This window comes from Corapipo altera, unplaced genomic scaffold (genome assembly GCF_003945725.1).
Source record: "Corapipo altera isolate COAL_440 unplaced genomic scaffold, ASM394572v1 62, whole genome shotgun sequence".
Classification (NCBI taxonomy): domain Eukaryota; kingdom Metazoa; phylum Chordata; class Aves; order Passeriformes; family Pipridae; genus Corapipo; species Corapipo altera.
In genome coordinates this window covers 10,182,912-10,201,925 of record NW_020884894.1, presented here as the reverse complement: position 1 = coordinate 10,201,925, position 19,014 = coordinate 10,182,912, and the positions used below count along the sequence as shown (strand labels likewise).

The window sequence follows — 19,014 nt, the reverse complement described above, 5'->3', positions numbered from 1 at the left end:
GTCTGGAGTTCCCAAAATGTTGTTCTCAAAAGGCCACTTAACAGTCAGGGCATTGGGCTCAGACCCAAAGCCCAGGATGTGCAGGGCTGCTGTTCACCACCCTGGAAAACGGGTTTTCGCCAGGTCCCTGTGAAATGTTATCCTTCTGAGAGGTCCTCACTGCAGTGCTGAGTTTGAGGAAGGCAGGTGGAGTGGTTGGTGCCCAGAGCACAGAGGTGGAGTGTGTTTGCCACTCTGGAGATCACAGCTCTGGGTGGTGCCTCTGGACTGATCAGGGGAGAGCTGAGACCCTCCAAATGTGCAGCCACAGTAGAGCTGCAAGAGGTTTCTCCTGGGAGCAGTGACCAGGTTGCTCGAGGTACTTGGAATAACAAATCCCAACTTTTATAGGAGTACTTTTGAACTGCATGTAGCCTCTGTTCAGGTGGACAGCCACCTTCAAAGCTGAAGACCCCAATTCACTTTAGTTCCGCTTTTTAAAATTACTGCAACAATCCAAACCAAGTTGGTTCAGCCAACATGAACCATCAAAGAGCAGCCAGGGAGATTCAAAGGCAACAGGCTTTGAAATACGACCTGGGAAAAGCAAGTCAGAAATCCCATCTAGGAATCAGGGGTAGGTGGAGGCCTACACCCCACCACACACTGCAAACAATGCTGATCTTCTCCGTACTGAGTCATGGCCACTTTAGTCAGAATATGAGCAAAATAAGCAGAAATCAGTAGTGAAACCACCAGACCACTTGAAATAAATGAAAAAAAAAACAAGTAGCATTCATCAGGCATTTCCTGGCACCAGAATAACCAGATATCTAGGAACATCTCTTGTTTTGGGGCTTTTTCTTTTTAACAGTGAAAGGGAAACCAAAATAAAAAAAGATGCTCTAGGACAGTCAGCACAGCTTTGCTGGGAAACCAAGTGGGGCATTACTATGACACAAGATGAAAAGTCTTGGCTTAAAGAAACCACAAAGAGAAGGAACCCAAAAACCTCAGAAAGAGATAGTGTTGCTACAAAGATGAGAAGTCTGATTGCAGCCAGACTGCTGCAAGCTAAACAGGGACCAACAGCAGAGGATGTTGCCAAACGTGAAAGGCAAAGCCAGGTACTGAGTTTTTCCAACCTCAGCACCCACAATCAGCCCAGCAGTGTGCCCTAAGGCTGGGTCTAAGGAATGAAGACCCTGCAGGAGAATCTCACCAGGCCAAGTTCACAAGCTGCCTCAGGCTCTGGGGCCCAGTGGGCTGGGACAGGCAGCCCTGGCACATTTGGGATCAGAGGCTTCAGAGAGGAAACCCGTCCATCGAGTTATCTCTGCACTTGCAGCAAGGCAAGGACTGCAGGCTGGGGCAATATCCATCTGCAGGCCAATGAGCAGAGCTGAACATCAACAGATGAGCTTTCAGGCACATCAGGTGTCTCCCAGAATTGACAAACCCCAGATTTCCAAGTTAAATTCCTTCTGTTTAGTGCAGACCTCTGCCTCTGTCTCCCTAGAAAAAGCCTGTGGTAGGCAGAGCTCCCTCTGCTTTTTTCAGCTACACGAGTTAATCTGATAGAAATATCTCCATCTCCAAACCTCCAGCTGACTGTTTTCTTAGGCCACCACAGCTCTAGCACTGCCTCTACACACTGTACACCTTCACCAAAAGGTAGGGATAGCATTCCCAACCACCTCCAACACCATCTGCACATTCCCTGCCACAGTCATCTTCTGCAGTCCAGGACACACCCGACCCCTGCTCTGCCTGAATTTCAGACCCCATGTGCCAGCTACAAATCCAGCCTAGCTCAGAGGTCACACACCACTTTCCCTTCTCAGTGGCACACAAGCTCTCTTGCTGCTTCAATTCCTGGCACAGGCTAACCTCCATTTTAAGGGCAAACCTCATCCCAACCTGTTCATCTTTCACTGAACCTTCAAAAAAAAAATAAATTGGTGGAACAGCAGTAAAAGTCATGTTCAGTTTGAGCTCCCCTGGGTCCTACCCAGAGCTACTGACCTAAAATTCATTTGGTGCAGAACTGCAACTCCTGTCACGCAGCCAGGCTGAACCTGCCATCTCTTAATGGTACAGCAGAGGATGCAAAGCACATGGTGGTGCTGCCCACAGCTTCACCAGGTAACAGTACACACTCAGAAACACAAACAGGTGCTTTAAACACTTGGTATCACTCGAGTCCCTGGGCCTGATACCACAGCACAGACACGTCAGTCCATCTTACTTGGAGGTTACTCACCCACAGATCTTTGTTGGTCTCCTTTGGGCCTGAAACTTCAGTAATTATCTTACTAATCCTTAAAGAAACATTGCTGCTCTCTCCTGAATGGCTCAGGCCTGGCAAAGCTGGTACTGACCCCAACCCACAAGCTGATGTCAGCATGTCCCACCTGAGAGGGTGAGCACAGCCCAGCCAGGCTTCTCAAGACACTTCCAAAATTCAGAAATGCTCATTTAGATCAGTGTTATGGGGACGTGGGGGCAGGAAATACTGTTATTACTGAGTCTTAGTGCCAGAGCCCTCCTACATGGAGAAAAAGGAGGATTTGTTAATTTAACAAAAAACTGTCAGCCCAACAGGGCAGCACCCATGGATGTTTCTGGCAGGCTCACACAACCTGCTTCTACACATGCAGTGGCAGATGACTTCATATTCACCAGTCCTGTCCCTCCAGCTGCCAGGAGAGCTGGATTTAACTATTTCTCAGGGTTGTGAGACACTTCTACAGCACAACCACTAACACAAGGCAACATCAAGTCTTTTACTCTTCCCACTCACAAAGCCAAATTCGAGAGCCTTGGGCTCTTAGGAGAGGCACCATGAAGGACCTGGCTCCTCCAACTCCCACCATTAGTGCGTGACAGGACCTACCTCACCAGGTCTCCTGCGGGGTTGTAGGATGTGTATGTCTGGGACCGAGTCTGTGGGCAATAAATACATCAATGACTTTGTGGAGGTGGAAGAGACCTTTTTAATAAACATGATTCAAATAAAATAAAATAAAAAAAAAAATCCCTCTGAACTGCCACTGTGAGAAGAGTTCAGATAACTAGCACAGAAGATGATGCTATATGTGCACGATGGAGGGAGAAGGGAAGAAAAGAACAAGCTGTCACCAGCTTGATCAGCTTCCTCAGTAAATCAGCATAAACCAGCTCAGCAAAACTCTCCAGATAAAATATCGGTGGAACCATGAGAAACAACTCAAATCAAAACAAAGAGAAATCCCTACATCAGAAGGCGCTACATTAGAATAACCAGCGAAATACTGAGTGCTGCTGGAGCCGCAGCAATGGCAGGGAGACAGGTGAGATCTGCCAGTCGTTCCTGGGGTCAGGAATAGCCACACAGTGAGGGGACTCACTCAGTCCTTTCACAGGCAGTGTTTGTGTGTGCTAGAGGGGGTGTTGGTGGCAGGGAGGTCAGGCTATCGAACGAGGTGGTGGTGCAGAGTGGCAGCAACGGAGGGTGAAGGGCAGCACTCAACGATGTCAACTCCATCTTGCTCTGTGTTAGTGCAAATAGTCGTCTACTCTGGCAAAGGAGCAGGAGCCCAAGCCCACACGAGCCATGAGCCGCAAACACTCCGAGGCCTGGCCCAGGGCAAGCATCAGCGGGGGCTGCTTTGGCAGGTTCTGAGATTCTGTGGGGGCAAAGAAAGAAATCCGTTTAAAGAGGTGTCCCGGCTGTGTGCCAGCTCACCTGCACTCGGGTCCCTGTCAGTCCCCACTGGGCACCCAGCCCAGCATCCCTGGCAGGAGGTGCTGGCTCTGGAGGGAAGTTACTCCTTGAGTTCCGCCGGCTCTGTGCTGCTGCTCCTCCACATACCCCCCACCCATGACACGTCCCACGGCTCAGCAGGGCCTTTGAGAGAGCGCTGCTGTGGGGGCCAGAGCAACAAAAAGGCAGTGAAGCTCCTGCTGATGCTGTCTGACAGAAAACCCTCAATGCATGAGAGACTGAAGCATGGAAGAATTAGGAAATGCAGGAGAAAACTGCCACCAAGTGAGAGCAAGCTCTCCACCTCTCACGCTTGTGCAAGGCTACACAGCAGCCCAAGCCCTGGACAAACTCTTCTCTGCATCTTTACAAGTGCATGTTCACTGTGCAAGCACGAGGGAACCCTCAGCTGAGCTGGACAAGGTGTCTTGTGACCTGTGTGATGAAGCATGTCCAGACACCATCTTCCAGTCCCCAGCAACAGAAAGAGAGGCCAAAACTAAACACAAGAACTCCTGAACTTTCCCTAACACTTGCAGGCTTGCCCACCACAGGACAGCCTTTGAGAGCAGGTGTGTCCAGGGGGAGCAGCTCCCATAGGAACCAGATCTTACCCAATATAGCACTATTGAGAGCAGCACACACAGGTTCCCTCTGGATCGGGTCCAGCTGTTGGCCAACGGGGCAGTTCCAAGGGTCTGAGTAAGCTAACAAGCTAAAGGCGTCCTGTGTGAGAGAACAGAGAGGCACAGTGAGGTCCTGCAAGGCTGCAAACACACAGGAGAACAGCCAAGTCCATCAGCTGGGGCACCTCCTGCCATCACCACGGTGACAGGTGCCTACCTCCTGAAAAGAAATGGCCCTTTTCTTCTTGGCAGCAAAGGACCACACTGGGCCATCAAGATAGTGGGTTAAAGAGGGTGCCCCCTCCACCTGGCAGGGGAGCCAGCACAGGAAGGCAGGTAGAGTGTCACCTGGAGAGAAGAAGAGCATGCAGTTGCTCCAGAAAGGCAGGCAGGAGCTGTAGTTCTTCTCTCCTGTGCTGAGAATTGAGTGTAGATGCTCTATGTTCATGGTTTGACCTCTGATCCCCACACAGGCCCCCTCTTCCTCAGCGAGTGCAGAAGTGGGGGCTACCCACGGTCTGCAAGGGAACCCACACCCCCAGTCCTGGCCCAGAGAACTGCTGCAATGCAGCACAAGGCCCAGGCTTACCTGAAGCATCTTTTTGTGCACGGTGTTCTTCCCATATTCTCTGCAAAGCTGCTCGCTCAGGATCTGCAGCTCCCGCCCAAACTGGATCATTCTCTCGGTGGCAGCGTGGTTCCCTCCACAGAGCTGCCTCTGGGGACAGCTGTCTTCTGGAGGAAGGGCAGTGGAGAAGGAACAGTCATCTCTCCTTCCTCACCAATGCCCGCTCTGTGTCATGACACCCACAAACTCCTTCCCCTTCTGGAGCAGGTGGCTGCTCCCCGCTCTAAGTTTACCCCAGTGGAAGCTCTCTGTGATTCCTGCACTACAACAGCCAGCAGTGGGCTTTTCACAGTGCCTGAGAAGTACAGGAAAGATTTGAGCTCAGTTTAATGCCAGAGGACTACCTAGAAATCAAGTCTCCTGATAAAATCCCAGGAGCTTGCAACTCCAGCTGTGTTACCTTTTCATGTGTGTAGTACAACATACACAACACAGAAATCCCTTGGTTTAACAAACCCTGGACTCAGAAAACTTTCAGTCAGACATGCCAACACCACCAGCTTCCCAGTATTAGTGGCCACAAGACCCATTACAACTGGAGAAATCCCCAGTTTCAGAGGTAGTGTGGCAGATCCATCCTCTCCCTCCTGGCTAAATCACCCACAAACAGGACAGTCACAGCTGACCAGCTGTGCTGAGGCACAGCCCAGCTCAACTCCTCAGCTGGCACTTCTGCCAGGACTGCTCTGAGCTGGATTTCACGACCAGCACTGAACAAGCCTTTGACTCCTATTGCTTTCCCTGCTCCACAACATTGCCAGCACTGCTGTGAGACTGTGAAAACCCAGACCTAGTTTTAGTTCCAGGACAGATTCATTTTCCCCATGGAACAGGCACCTCGAGAACTTCATTTACAGGGTGGGGAAAGAAGCCCAAAGTACATGTTCTACTCCCCACTGTCCAATCACAGTTTTAACTCTTGATACCAGCTCTTTTTATTTCCCTTTACCCCTCCTGCCTCTGAGGCCCTACCCATGCTGGACTCATCCGTCTGCAGGATCTCTTCATGTTTGTAGGTGCCATTCATTATCCTGGTGGATGAATTTTCCAGGACTCCGTTGGGATAATGCTCAGCCTCCATTTCCATCTCGCTGTCACTGAGGTGAAAAGAGGGAAGAAAGGTTAGATCTCTAAATTAGAAAGGGAAGAAATTAAGAGCTCATGTGCCAAATGGTGCCCAGCAATGGCCAGCAGAGAAGGAAAGGTGCCAGCTGGACTACAGGGAGCCAGATGGTCTAAGTCAGTGTAGCAAAAATTGTTGCAGGCTTCTGAATACAATTTATGAAACAGGTTTCTGTTCTGGAAGTGCCTGTCATAATTCCAGGTGCAGAGTGCTTTGCATTTTCCCTTCAGGAAGTGTTCATCCCTGGGACAGCAAACAGCAGCCAGACAATAGATAACACACTAACAGACTGCACAGGAGGGGAATCTTGGCTAAGCCCTCAGTCCTTGCAGAGAGTGCAATACAGAACACTTAAATGTTCAAGACAGCAGGTTGGCTGAGACTGCTGAATAACTACTGATTAGAGTGTCTAGACAAACCCATGGCACCAGTGTAATGGGACAGCTTGGTGTCTGGAACAGGAGCATCATAATATTCCTGATGAGATAAGCCTCCAAGCCTGAGCCACAGAGGGGAAACTGGAATGGGTTTGTGGCAGCTGGGAATTGTAGATACCAAATATTGCTCAGAAGGGCAGGACAGATGACCTTCTAGCTCCTCAGAAAGCAGACCCTTTCTCACCATCCCACTCTCACTCAGGTGTCTCCAGAGGAAAAAAAAAATACCTGGTTTCTTGATTACTCGTACTACTGTGCTGCTGAGATTTGGTAGAATCTGTAGAATTGGACTCAGAGTAGTTCACAGATGAGGGGGAAGAGGAGGAGGAAGATGAAGATGATGAACTCAGTGCTGGGTATTTACTGTGACTCTGTTTGCTTTTTGTGGACATGACTCCATTGCTACAGGTTGGACTATCTGCTCCTGGAAGCCAAGAAGAAAGAAAAATAAGACCAGGCTGACAATATTACTCTGTTGTGAAGTCAACAATTTGGCACAAGAGGCTTTGCTTTCCTGACCTCCTCTCACCACTGCATCAGTGAGACACTGAGTCACCGGTGGCTGAACTAAAGGGCCGCCTTCAAAACCTTCTTTATTCTGGAAAAAACCTGCTCTGCAGACAACTAATGCAAAACCAATAAATAACTAATGCAAAACCAATTCTGCAACAGTGTAGAGACACACATGCTAACTAACAGTACATCTCCTCAGCTGGGTGTCAGAAAGGAAAGGAGCATTTCATGGAATCATGTCCACCTCAGACACCTGCTCTTCTGTCCTAGTTAAAACAGCTGGGACCAGTTCATCACTGGATGGGTGTAACCCAAAACTGTGTATTCTATAGCCTTCCATGCCATTTCCCAGAAACTCTTATCAATGAACCATTTACACCATCTGCCCATAGAGCCTGACTCCTCAGGCTATAAACTAGGGGTTAAGAAGCCTGTGAGATAGGAGGATGCTCTTGTCCTCACACCCTTTGTGGAGCTTCTCGCCCTGAGGGAAGTACTGGGCATTCCTGCCTGAACTGGAGGATATATAATCTTGGAGTCTTGGAACTTTTTGAACCACTCGTGGGATCCAGAGGAAGACTGCAGATCACCACTCTCAACCAGACTGAGACCACCACGCTTGACCAGACTGCACCAGCACTCTCACCAACAGGTTTTCCCCTCTCCTTTTACTTTGGACTCGGGGGGGCCAAAGAACACCACTCTGCTCACACCCCAGGGTGCTGGGTTATACATCTGGGTTTTGTGGGTTAAAACCAATTGTTTGTCTGTATAATCATACTTATTGTATTATTTTATTAAATTGTTATCCTGACTTATAATCTCTCTTTTGAGTTGAGTTCATTTCCCCTGCTGGTTTACCTTTAAACCAGCACTCTTGACTGCTGGTTTACCTTTAAACCAGCACATCTTCTCACGGGGAGACAGGGGGAACACACTTCTTACCGGTACTGTGAATGTGGGAGTTGCTCGATCCGTGTCTCGGACTGAGGCTGGGGGACCCGGGGTAACTGTCCTGGGATCGGGGGCTGCGGGCGCTGAAACAACGCACCTCGCTGTCCGTGCCGTTCACCATCTCCACGAACTGCCGACACCTGGTTTCATAGGAGGGGAGAAGGGGAAAAGGGTGTGTGACAGCCAGGATGCTCTGCACTGAGCCCTCCTCAGCTCCCGAGTGGAGAAGTCCTAGAAACCGCGAAGGAGTTAAAACCCCTTTGCTTTCAAAAGGACATTTCAGACTCCTGATGCCTTTGTGAGTGCTCTGATAAAGCTACAGGAAGAAGGAATCCAGAAACTGCAGCTTTGATGCTAATAATTGTTGAGACATTCCTAAAAACCAAGTTTAATTCCACTGTGCTAAGAAGAAACTGATCCTTTACAGCTTTCACCTCCACCTCCTCTGTAGGTACTCCAAAATTCAACTGTGGGAGATTTTTTTCAAGGGGAAGATACTAAATCTGTCAAACATCATAGGTCCTTCACTGCTCCATCAACCTAAAAACACTGGTGGCCAATGGAAAATAGAGAAGAAAGAGTAAAAAATTTAGTGACAGTGAGGACAGCTCCTCATTTAGCTTTACTGGGAACTGTCCTCATGTCTCAGAAGGTTGGGAGAGCCGCTCAGTACAGCTGGAGAACTGGAACATTTTTTCCTTTAGTCTCTACCCCACACAGCTTTTTCCATTCATCTGCCTTTCCAGGAACCTCCACAGTGACTGCCACTGCTCCAGCAATGCAGGTTCTCCACAAGACAAGTGAACACCACCTGTGAAGGAGTTTCTGGCAGTCAGCAGAGCTAAAAGTCACCCAACTCTGCCTGACCTCACGAGGCAAAGCCATACTGGCTCTGAGCAGCAAAGGGCTACAAGCACTATACAAAGGACTCCCAAAGGGAATCTCAGTTGGAATTCAGAGCAATGTGTGCAGCTGGCCTGGATGTCTGGGCAGCCTCTTCTCTCCTGCATCTACACATTTCAGGAGTAGAGAGTATAAAGCTATTCATACTTACTTTAACATGAAGAGCAGGTTGGGGTTATGTTCTAGGAGGCCAGGATAGAGTTGCTGGGTGGCTTCTATAGCCTCTCCCACTCTGCCTGCTAATACTAGCTTCTGTATTCCTGAAAGCAAAGGGAGACCTGGTGACACACAGGACCAGCCCACAGGAACAGCCAGAAGGGCTGTCTCATATATACCACCCAGCTCCCCACAACCACCTTGCACAAGGGCTTGGGAGAACTGGGGACCACATTTTGTTTATTATGGATTAGGGTGAGGAAAATCATGTGAAAATGAGGGAGGATTTCTTAGCAGCAAAAAAATACCCAGAGCAGAAGGTTCTGAAGGATGTAGTAGGTGAGCTGGGGTGGGGTGCTCTGAGACTTTAGTCCTTTAGCCACAGAGCTCTGCAGCAATGGGAAAGAAAGCAGGACATGCCAGCTGGATGGAAACAAGGAGGCTGCTGGGAAAATGACAATTTCAGAGGGAAGCCCCTAAGTCACCCCATATTACATCCTCTGCCTGGTTCATGCTTGGAAGTGTATGTCTGGCTGGGAATCAGATAAGAGGAGTGTTCTTAGAGGGTCTGTGGGCTTAAACCACAGCACAGTATCCCCAATATCCCCACCTCTAAGCAGAAGTAATTATATCAACAAACTGGGTTCCTGCAAGCCTCACCTCAATGTATTGAGAGAATTAACCAGAGAATTAACCTGAGTTTGGCCTGCAATGAGCCAAACTGGCTCCTAGAACCAGCTGTTGACTAAGCTAGAAACAGCTCAGCAAGTTGTACATTTTCAGGAGCTGTAAAGAGACAGGGCAGAAGACACCTATCATGCTGGGTGTTCATGTCCCATGTATGTTCCTTCAGTGGGCCAGAAGACACAAGTGCCAGACTCATCTTGAAATCTCATCCCTAAACGCTCAGAGAAGCTGCTGATCTACAGATTTGCATTTTATTTTTTTTCTAAGTGTAATTAAAACTAAAACTGCATTGTTTTTCCAGCACTCCTTATAAGCAACAGAGGGAAGTTTTTGAATGGCCTGTGAGGTGCTTTGCAAGCAGAGGCTCAGATAGTAAGGCTGTGGCTTTTGCTAACCATGAGCAGTTGGAAGCCCAGCCTGGTAAATCCTCATTAACAATCCCCAGTAACAAACTGCAATGACTTGTCTTGGCTCCCACTTCTCACTGTCTATTAGCTTGTTATGGTAGCTGAAAGCTGGAATCAAAGCTGTGACTCTCACACCAACACAAGAGCTCTCACTTCACTCTGTTCCTTCCTCGCACGTCCGTTTTTAAGTCTTGCTGCTTTTGACAGCTCCCTGCTCTGCCTCATTTGGCAACTCTCAGGGATGCCATTCCCTTTCTCATTTTCCCTTCTTTTTTGTTTTCCCATCTGTGTTTTCCTCACACCTTTTATTTAAGCCCCAGCTTGGAAGCTCTGTGTCCCCTCCCTCCTCTTGCCTCGTCCCCTGCCCTCAGACAAACGCGAGGCTCTGCCGGCTAAACCCACACCAGTGGGAACACTGGCTGGGGTCAGGGTTGCATAATGCATGACCTGGAAAGCACAAAAGCCCATCAGCACTAACAGGCAGTAACTACAAGTTATTTAAAAAGCAGAGTCCCCAGATGAACCTGAATGCTGGCTAAGCATACGCAATGTATGGAGAGCGAGCCACAAAGGGGCACAGGAGGAGCAGTTCACAAAGGGAAGGGCAATGCACTGGGTGGGATGCAGCCTGTATTCAACAGCCAGAAGAATGCAGAAAGCACACCAATGTTCTGCCACTCTGCAGTCTGAGCCTGTGAATAGAAAAGCTTAAAATAAAAGGTACAGCGGGGGAAAGCTGCGGGCCTGATTCTGCAGGAGCCAAAAGCCTTACAAGCTGAGAGATGAGCCACGTGGGAGGAAACAGCAGCAACCAAACCAGACAAAATATGAATTCTTCACCTAGTGTGAGCTAAACACCCTGGCTGTGAAAACAAAAAACCCTCAGTATACAAAAATGTCACCTGAAATCCAAATGTGCAGATGGACTGGGAGAGTCCTTAACTCTGGGAGCTGCAGTCAGAACAGAGGGATGTGTCTGGGTCCCTGTGACTATGGGACTGCCCCTGCTGCAACAGCCTGCAGCAAAGGACTCAAATCCAAAGGGATCTCTGGTGCACACTGACCTCAGCTCAGGCAAAGGCCAAGCACAGCAGACAGGTAAAGGCAAGAACAGGGCAGTTCTCCAGGCAGAGGTGGCAGAGGGTGGAGGGGACACAGTGATGATGGAAAAAGTGCTCCCAGCAGAGGTTCCCAAGCTCTACTGACCCACCCAGTGTGCTGTGGAGAGCTTTATAATGTCATGGAGTAACTTTTCTGCTTCCACAGCACTTCACTCCTCTGCAGAGTCCTGAAGGAACACGTGGCCAGTGTGCCACACTTTGGGAATGACTTACTTTGTCTATTCTTTATTGAGGTCTGTTCTTCCTGGATTGTGGTGTCTGTGACTCTGGCAAAGGCAGTTGCTGTGGAACAGTACCCATGATGAACCAAATATGATGAAACCATACTAGAAAAAAAGAAAATACAAAGAGATGAAGTGACATTGGTGAAACAGGATCATCACACTGGAGAAAAAAAAAGAAAGCAACACAACAGAAGTTGCAATTTCAGTGACAAACTCAGCTTGCTTAGGACAGAACCAGGGTCCTACTTCTGGGTCCAAACAGTGTAAATTTACAGGAGAGGCACCACATCCTCTGCAAACAGGAGAGAGGCTCTAAATTCACCTTACAGAGGGGAAAAAAATAAAATATTAAGGCTCTTAATGCATACACAGTATTTATTGATTTGATGACTGCTGTCCAAGGGTCACTTGTAAGGTCTCAGTATTATGTTACTGCCAGTGACACCCTATATAGATATAAATCTGAATCCCAGAGAGGTTCATGGCTTTCAAGTAGATCTAAAAAAGAAAAAAATATTCTGGTCCTGAATTTCTTCCATCATTTATTTTGCCAGCAATTATATCTTTAGTAGTTGAATCTCCTTATGAATTCTACACATTCACAGATACTCTGATCTGATGACTGTCAGCAGTGATTTTAAAAACATAAACACACTTTGAAGTTGCATTTTCAAAAAATGTTGCGGGGGAGGAGGCAGCATCACCATCAGAAAACAAACACAACAACATCATCTTTCTGAACAGACCATTTCTAACACACTTGTGCCTTCCCAGGACATGGTGAGTAAATATTAATGCTCACTGGATTTTAACAAAATCTAAAGAACCAGCACAGGATTTCAAAGCTTGTCATGATGAATCTCAAAAAAAGGCTTCCCATGATGAAGCTGGCATTGATCTGATCAAGTCACAGCTCAAAGCACACGTTCAACTCGGCCACTTTCAGTATAAGGAAGAAGTATTTTATGAGTCAGCAATAATTTTGAGGTGTAACATTGTATGCAGGTGTGTAATTTCCAAAAGTTTTTTTAAGTACAGGTGCTTCTGCCCTTGTAATGTCACCTGTGAGGAACTCCAGCGTGGTGACCCTGACACCTCTACCATGCCTGTCAGACAAAACAGTTCTGGAGAACAGTAGGAACAAATACAGGGATAAACTGGTCTTCTAAAGGGATGTCATGGCTTTCTAATTTTGATCCATTTTTGGAAAGGAGTCTGGAAGCAGTCAAAAAAGGGATGCTTTTGCAGTGCACTTAGTTGTATTTCACAGAGTCTTTCAGCAAAGCCTCTCAAAGAAATAGTGTTATGATGTGTTATGAGGAAAGGTCCAACATGGTTAAATGTTCAGTTAAATAACAGAGGGGCAAAAAAATGGTCTGTTTTACTGGGGAAAGGAAAAAAACCCCACTCTAGAGCTGCAGGAACCCATTAACATATTCATAAAATTGAGGCTGACACTGCACTCACCCACTGCAGGTGTTTTTATGTTCAAAGCTCATAGGATCATAGATCATTAAGGTTGGAAAGGACCTCCAACATCAACAAGTCCAGCCTTTGACCAAACACCATCATGTCAACTAAGCCACAGCACTAAGTGCAACATCCAGCTGTTTCTTGAACACTTCCAGGGATGGTGACTCCACCACTTCTCTGGACAGCCTGTTCCAATGCCTGACCAGCCTTTCAATGAAGAAATTCTTCCTGGTGTCCAATCTAAGCCTCTTGTGGTGCAACTTGTGGCCATCTCCTCTTGTCCCATCACTCACATGTTACCTGGGAGAGGAGACCAACCCCCACCTGGCCACAGCCTCCTGTCAGGGAGTTGTAGAAAGCAAGAAGGTCCCCCATGAGCCTCCTTTCCTCCAGGCTGGACCCCCCCAGCTCCCTCAGCTGCTCCTAATCAGACTTGAGCTCCAGATCCTTCCACAGGCCCACTGCCCTCCTCTGGACACACTCCAGCACCTCAGTGTGTCTTCAGGCAGAAGATGCTCCTGACTTCTGACAACTCTTGTCAATTGTTCTCATCAAGTTCCACTCAATCCCTTTTGCAATGGGAACTGCATTCAGTATTGAAAAATTTATGAAGTGTCATAATGTGCTTTCAGTTTTTGGAAGCCTTTGGTTTAGGCTATTTCTTGCTCTTTCATTTCTAGGTTCAGCTGATTTACACCCTGGCTTTTCTCCTGTGTTTTCATGGTGTCCTCTCCCCTCCCCTTCCCCCAGTGCCTCACCTCAAAACGTTATGTTCCTCCATCCCTACAATCTTTCGTGCATTTTTGGCTGAAAACTTCTCCCATACCTTTTACATTTGAAACAGCAGCAACCCAGACAGGGAAAACCACTGAACGACAAAACGGAGGGCAAAACAATTCGAGCAAAAACGCACCGAGGGGCAATTTTTGCCATCAGAGAGCATAAATCAGCATTTAAAGCCTAAGAAGGTGGACAGCAGGGCAGGGACTTACTTCTGCAGCATGGCTTGCCACTCGCCCAGCCTGTCTCCTATGGGAAATCGCTTAATGGTGCTCTGGATCTTCGCCCGCCACTCCCTCATGTAGTCCTCGATGTCGAACACAAAGGGCTGCTGCCCAAAGTTGGCATCCACGATCTCTCCTGGAGTCTGGAGACCCACTGTGGGGTAGAGATTTGACTGGAAAGGGAGAAAAAAACAAAAAACAAACCCTGTGTTAAATGCAGCTTTCTCTTCCTGGTTCCAGTTACGTGGTTTGTTGAGACAAAAGAGCCGCTCTTTAAATTGAAATAAATATAATGGAATAGGAAGAGGCAACAGCCCCTTAGGTGCTTCTCAGGGAACCCTGTGACTTATTGTGCAGTTATAAAAGTTACTGCATAAAACCAGAACAACAGGTTCAATCCTCCAGCAGCCTGTGATTGAGCTGTGACTGCTTCTGTAGATGGCTTAGTTTTCTGCAATTTCTACCAAAGTTCAAGATCCAGCAGATAATAATTAACATAATAATAATTAACATGGTATTTAATATAATAATAATATAATAAGAATAATAATGAGAAGAAACAATGAAAGGTGCATCATCTCAAACAACAGATCTATGTGTTCTCTGCTGTTTCAACTGAATTATTTTATCCCTTGGAAGTTGCTATCACGATATTTGACAGATGAATTTCATATTAAGAACAAGTCTATGGATCCAAATGGAAGCTTTGACACACCACCAGGACATGAGGAAAAGAGAAAGGTTCCCACCATGAAAATACCTCTAAAATTCAGCCAATAATTCAGCTTCTAAAGATGATCTAATTGAAAATAGGTGGCCAAAGTCTACCTAGAAGTTCTCTGAATTCACACTATTTTAAGAATAAGCTTATGCATACAAATTGAATTCCTGAGCCCACTTAGATGTTGGGAAAAGAGAAACAGCATCAGAAAAGGTACAGGGGTGGCACGATACAGAAGAGCTACCAGAGGAAAATGCTGTATTTGAAGTCAGTCTCTCTATTCTTTCAAAAGTGGCTGACAAGGAAATATCTCTAATGAGGAATCAGATCTTTTTCACAGACCATACTTAAGACTTTTTAATAAACTGTTTAGTATTATAAACCCAAGAACTTCCAAAGCCAGGAATCAGACACCCAAAACACTTAGAAGGAAAAAAAAAACAATTTACAAGATATCATGTATTTTTCAGCCATTTCTGGGCATGTTAATTTTTGAGGGGAAGCTGCTTCCCCTCAACTTCTCTAAAATCATCTCAGAGTTAAAATTCCATTTCTCACACATGGGATGTGTTCTCTCTGTTTAGCAACTGCTGGGAACTACATGTATCTCCAGCACCCTGCCACATGCAGGGAGAGTTTGTCCCAGAGACCACTGACCTGCCAAGTTCTTCAGGCACACCTTCCCCGTGACATCTGGACCATGTCTTGCCCTTGGTGTTGGTGGCCAGTTGCTCACAACCCCCTTGCTGATCTCGACCTGTTTTTTGACCCCTTTCTCCCTTTCTACTCCTGCAATCCCAACCTGGGCTCTTCCACATTCTGCTTTTTTTCATTTCCTATTGTTCTGGCAAACCTCCAGACAGGACAGACCTGATACAGGCTTGTATAAGGAAGAGTTGGGCCTAAGCATTGGCTTAAACTGGCAAAAAAGGGGAAACTCCCTCTGCGGGAACTCACTTCTATTTCAAGCAGTTATTCTGGTATTAACTTCAGCTTGTGCTAAGCCAAAATGTGGTTTTTCCCACTGTTGTATTTTTGTACAAATGCAAAAGCCTTTAGAGGAAACCGAAACAAGATGAACCAAATATGTCTCGCCGTGTCTGACGCTGGTTTTCAACTTAAAGGATCCACTTTAGCTTCCTAATACTGCAAATATTGCAAAATATTGTCTTCACCAGTTGCCTCTGAAACGGAAATTTTGGAAAAAGCACTTCAAGGAAATGATTTCTAAACTGGTGTTGTTTTGAAGGGTCAATTTAATTCCTTGTGCAATCTCACCAACATGGAAACCCTAAAAGTTGTTTAAGCTTAAAATGCATGGAAGTAATGGGGCTTATTGGCCAAGCTTCTCACTGATGTGTGTTATCTGACAGGTTCCCATGGGTTGTAACACAAGGAAAAGCTCTCACAGCCTCTCCTGGGGGATCAGATCCACAGCCAAAAATTCATGTGGAGCTGCTCAAACCAGAGCACTTCAAGGGTCACTCAGGTAAGTTTTCTGTTCCCACTCCTGTCTGCAGTTAAATTTTTAGACTGCAGCTTTAGAAGGTGAAGAACACAGATTGCATTCCACCTCTTTCCTATGATGGATGCTTTGTGTTTGAGCCTGGATCACAGTGCTGTAATAAATGGAAAAATCCCACCTGCAAATTACATCAACTTCAAATTCCCTGTTACCTCAAGACTTCTACAATCTCTGACAATAGTCATTATACTTAAAATAAAACAAAAGCCTGTCTTGGGTTGGCACCCTCTTCTTCAGGAAAGGCACTGGTAACCTCAACTGTTTGGAACAACCAAGAATCCATGGATCAAGGGAGCAAAAAGGGCCAGAAGAGGACATGGAATACATCAGTATCTGCAAGGGTGAAGGAAGAAGGCAGTAATCCAAGGGAAGGATATTGGAAAAGAGAATGTTGAAGCTGGGTGCAGGCATCCCTAGGATGAAGCTGCCAGCACAGCAGCAGAGCCATTTAGTATATGGAGAGGAATGTCCAAAATCCACATGGAGGCAGAAGTCTCCCATTCTTGCTCACATCCACAGCTAAGGGGTGACATGACCCACACAGGCTTCTCTCATCCTCTTTTTAAAGAGGAATTATCTCATGAAGGATAATTCTCAATAGCAGGAGGCCTACAGGGCATCAGCTGTTCTCCTTCCTGGCCCAGAAAAACAGTGTTATGGATTAGCTGCTGCTGTAAAAGCCAGAAGGGGATTTCCACGGAAAACAGCTCAGCAAACTGGCTGGTAAAAGGCACAGAGACACCAATTAACCACTGGAGACTCCACTGTAAGGCATCTGAGTAGCTGATCCCAAAACCCACCTGACCAGGTCTTCTCCCAGTTTCACACTAAAACATCTCCTCTGCACAGGACACAGATGAAATGAGCCCGAGATCCTGTAAGGATGATCTGGCCAGATCGAGGAACAGCAGGACAGGGAGATGCCCTGGGCTCAGAAGGGTTTTGAATTCAATCACTGCGAGACCTCCCTGCTGCCAAACCCCTTCAGTGGATCTACTGGTGTTGGCCTGACCTGGTTTTATCTGCTACTCCTAAACACATCTTCCTTGTCCAGGAACACTTGGGTCTGAAAAAGAGGGACCGTTTTCTTGTTCATGACCCACTGTGAAAGTTGTGCTTTTGTAAGGCCCAGCTGGACATCACTGCCTGGAGTAACTCAGGAGGTCTCACTGCACTCAGGAGTAGCTCAGCAGCAGGGCTGGTGAACCCCAGGAGTAACTGTCAGGCCCACATGGATGGCAAATACATTCCTCCAGCAGTTCCATGAGCCAGTTCTTCATCATGGGCTTGTGAAAAACCTGTGCAATGAGAGCACACACCACAGGAGGCTGAGCCTGGTCCCCTTCTCAGAACTCCACTGTGGCTGCAAAACTTGGGCAAGAGAGGAAGAAGCTGAGAAAAATAACATTAGGCATTTTGGGGCTCTCAGATGATGGGATATGAGAGGCTACCCTATAACTTTGCACAAATACCCCTCACAGCTGAAGTTGCATTTGGAAGACAGTGACCTGCAAAGAAGTCTGAATCCTTGCTTTAATTCCAGGGGAAGAAGCAACATATTCTTAGAGGTGGTGAGGGATGAGAGGAGGCATGTGAGTAGGCCACAAACCCAGTCACAGGATCAGGAAGTTTCAGAAAAAGGAGCATCCACATAATTCAGTAATGTGTGTTACCATGTTGTTTTTTTTTTAACAGGGCATCAAACAGAAAAAAAAATCACACCCCCACACTCTTCCCCCTCCCTTCTGTTTGCATCCTTAATTAAAATACTGAAAATAGGTGTACTTACAGGGAGGTCTGTAAAGGCTATACCTGTGGGGGGAAAAATATTAGAATTAAAAAGACAAAGGATTTTTTTCCCTGCTTGCCTACATCCTCAACATGCTAAAAACGTTACTGTATTTCAGTAAATCCCAGCTTTGACCCTGCATTTCACCACCTGACATATTTAGAAGTAACTTCCCTCCCCAGCCCCCTCCACTGCAAAATTTTGCATCTGAAGAAAGGTTCAGGGTTTCCGATGTCTCTCCCAAAAATTTGATTTTCTAAATGCAGCTCCTCTTTCCTTTGCTTCTCCCTCTGTTACTATGAAGGAGTTAGTTTGCAAGACTCACTATGGCTTTAGAAACAGAATTTTTGTATAACAGTGCTTTTGTTTAGGCTATAACTAGTTCTTCTTACCAGCCAGAGAGATTCAACACTTTGCATCACAGCTGGGGAACAGCCCTGCAACAAGACTGAGCTGGAGCCAGGAGCACCTGAGGAACACTGTGCAAGGAACAGCTGCACCCTCAACTCTGCTGCTGCACTTCCAAGTATAAGAAATGGGAAAAACCATGTATGGTTTCTCTTTTTATTAACACCTGGCATGCCAGAAAAGAGGCAGCTAAGCTGAGGCTGTTATTGCTCAGGATGGCTAACAGAGTTTTGGCTAGAGACAACACTCAGCCACAGTCAGGCTACCCCAGGCACAGCTCTGCAAACCCATCAGCCTGAAATGGTAATTTAAACCAGTTTTAGGAGTCAACACAGGAAACAAATAATTACTATTCAAAACAGCACAGATCCAAAATCAAGCGCTCAGAAAGAAATCCTAAATATTTTACTAAATAAAGTTAAATTAACATCCTGGCAGATAGCCAATACGGTTTAAGGAACGACCAAAATTTGTGCATACAGGTGATGTTGAACAGCTGGCTGAGGACAATGTTCAGTAAGCACTTCCCTCACCTCCTCACGTTGCCCAAATATTGTTCCTTACTCTGACCTTTCTTTTTTTTTCCACTCT

General features: G+C 46.7%; 1 protein-coding gene across 6 annotated transcripts in view; it reads right to left on the bottom strand.

Moving 5' to 3' along the window:
• Positions 1-796: 796 nt before the first annotated feature.
• RANBP10 (RAN binding protein 10) overlaps positions 797-19,014 on the bottom strand; it is a 60,790-nt gene continuing 42,572 nt past the window's right edge. For 5 of the 6 annotated variants that reach the window (XM_027646576.1, XM_027646581.1, XM_027646577.1 and 2 more), the window contains 10 exons: positions 18,016-18,038; positions 13,969-14,153; positions 11,493-11,605; positions 9,060-9,168; positions 7,997-8,145; positions 6,767-6,962; positions 5,951-6,075; positions 4,940-5,085; positions 4,339-4,450; positions 797-3,647 (listed from right to left, as the gene is read on the bottom strand). In XM_027646576.1, the coding sequence (XP_027502377.1) occupies positions 3,517-3,647; positions 4,339-4,450; positions 4,940-5,085; positions 5,951-6,075; positions 6,767-6,962; positions 7,997-8,145; positions 9,060-9,168; positions 11,493-11,605; positions 13,969-14,153; positions 18,016-18,038 (1,289 nt within the window). In that variant the 3' untranslated portion in view covers positions 797-3,516. The remainder of the gene's footprint in view (positions 3,648-4,338; positions 4,451-4,939; positions 5,086-5,950; positions 6,076-6,766; positions 6,963-7,996; positions 8,146-9,059; positions 9,169-11,492; positions 11,606-13,968; positions 14,154-18,015; positions 18,039-19,014) is intronic. The other variant, XM_027646578.1, reaches the window with a different exon arrangement.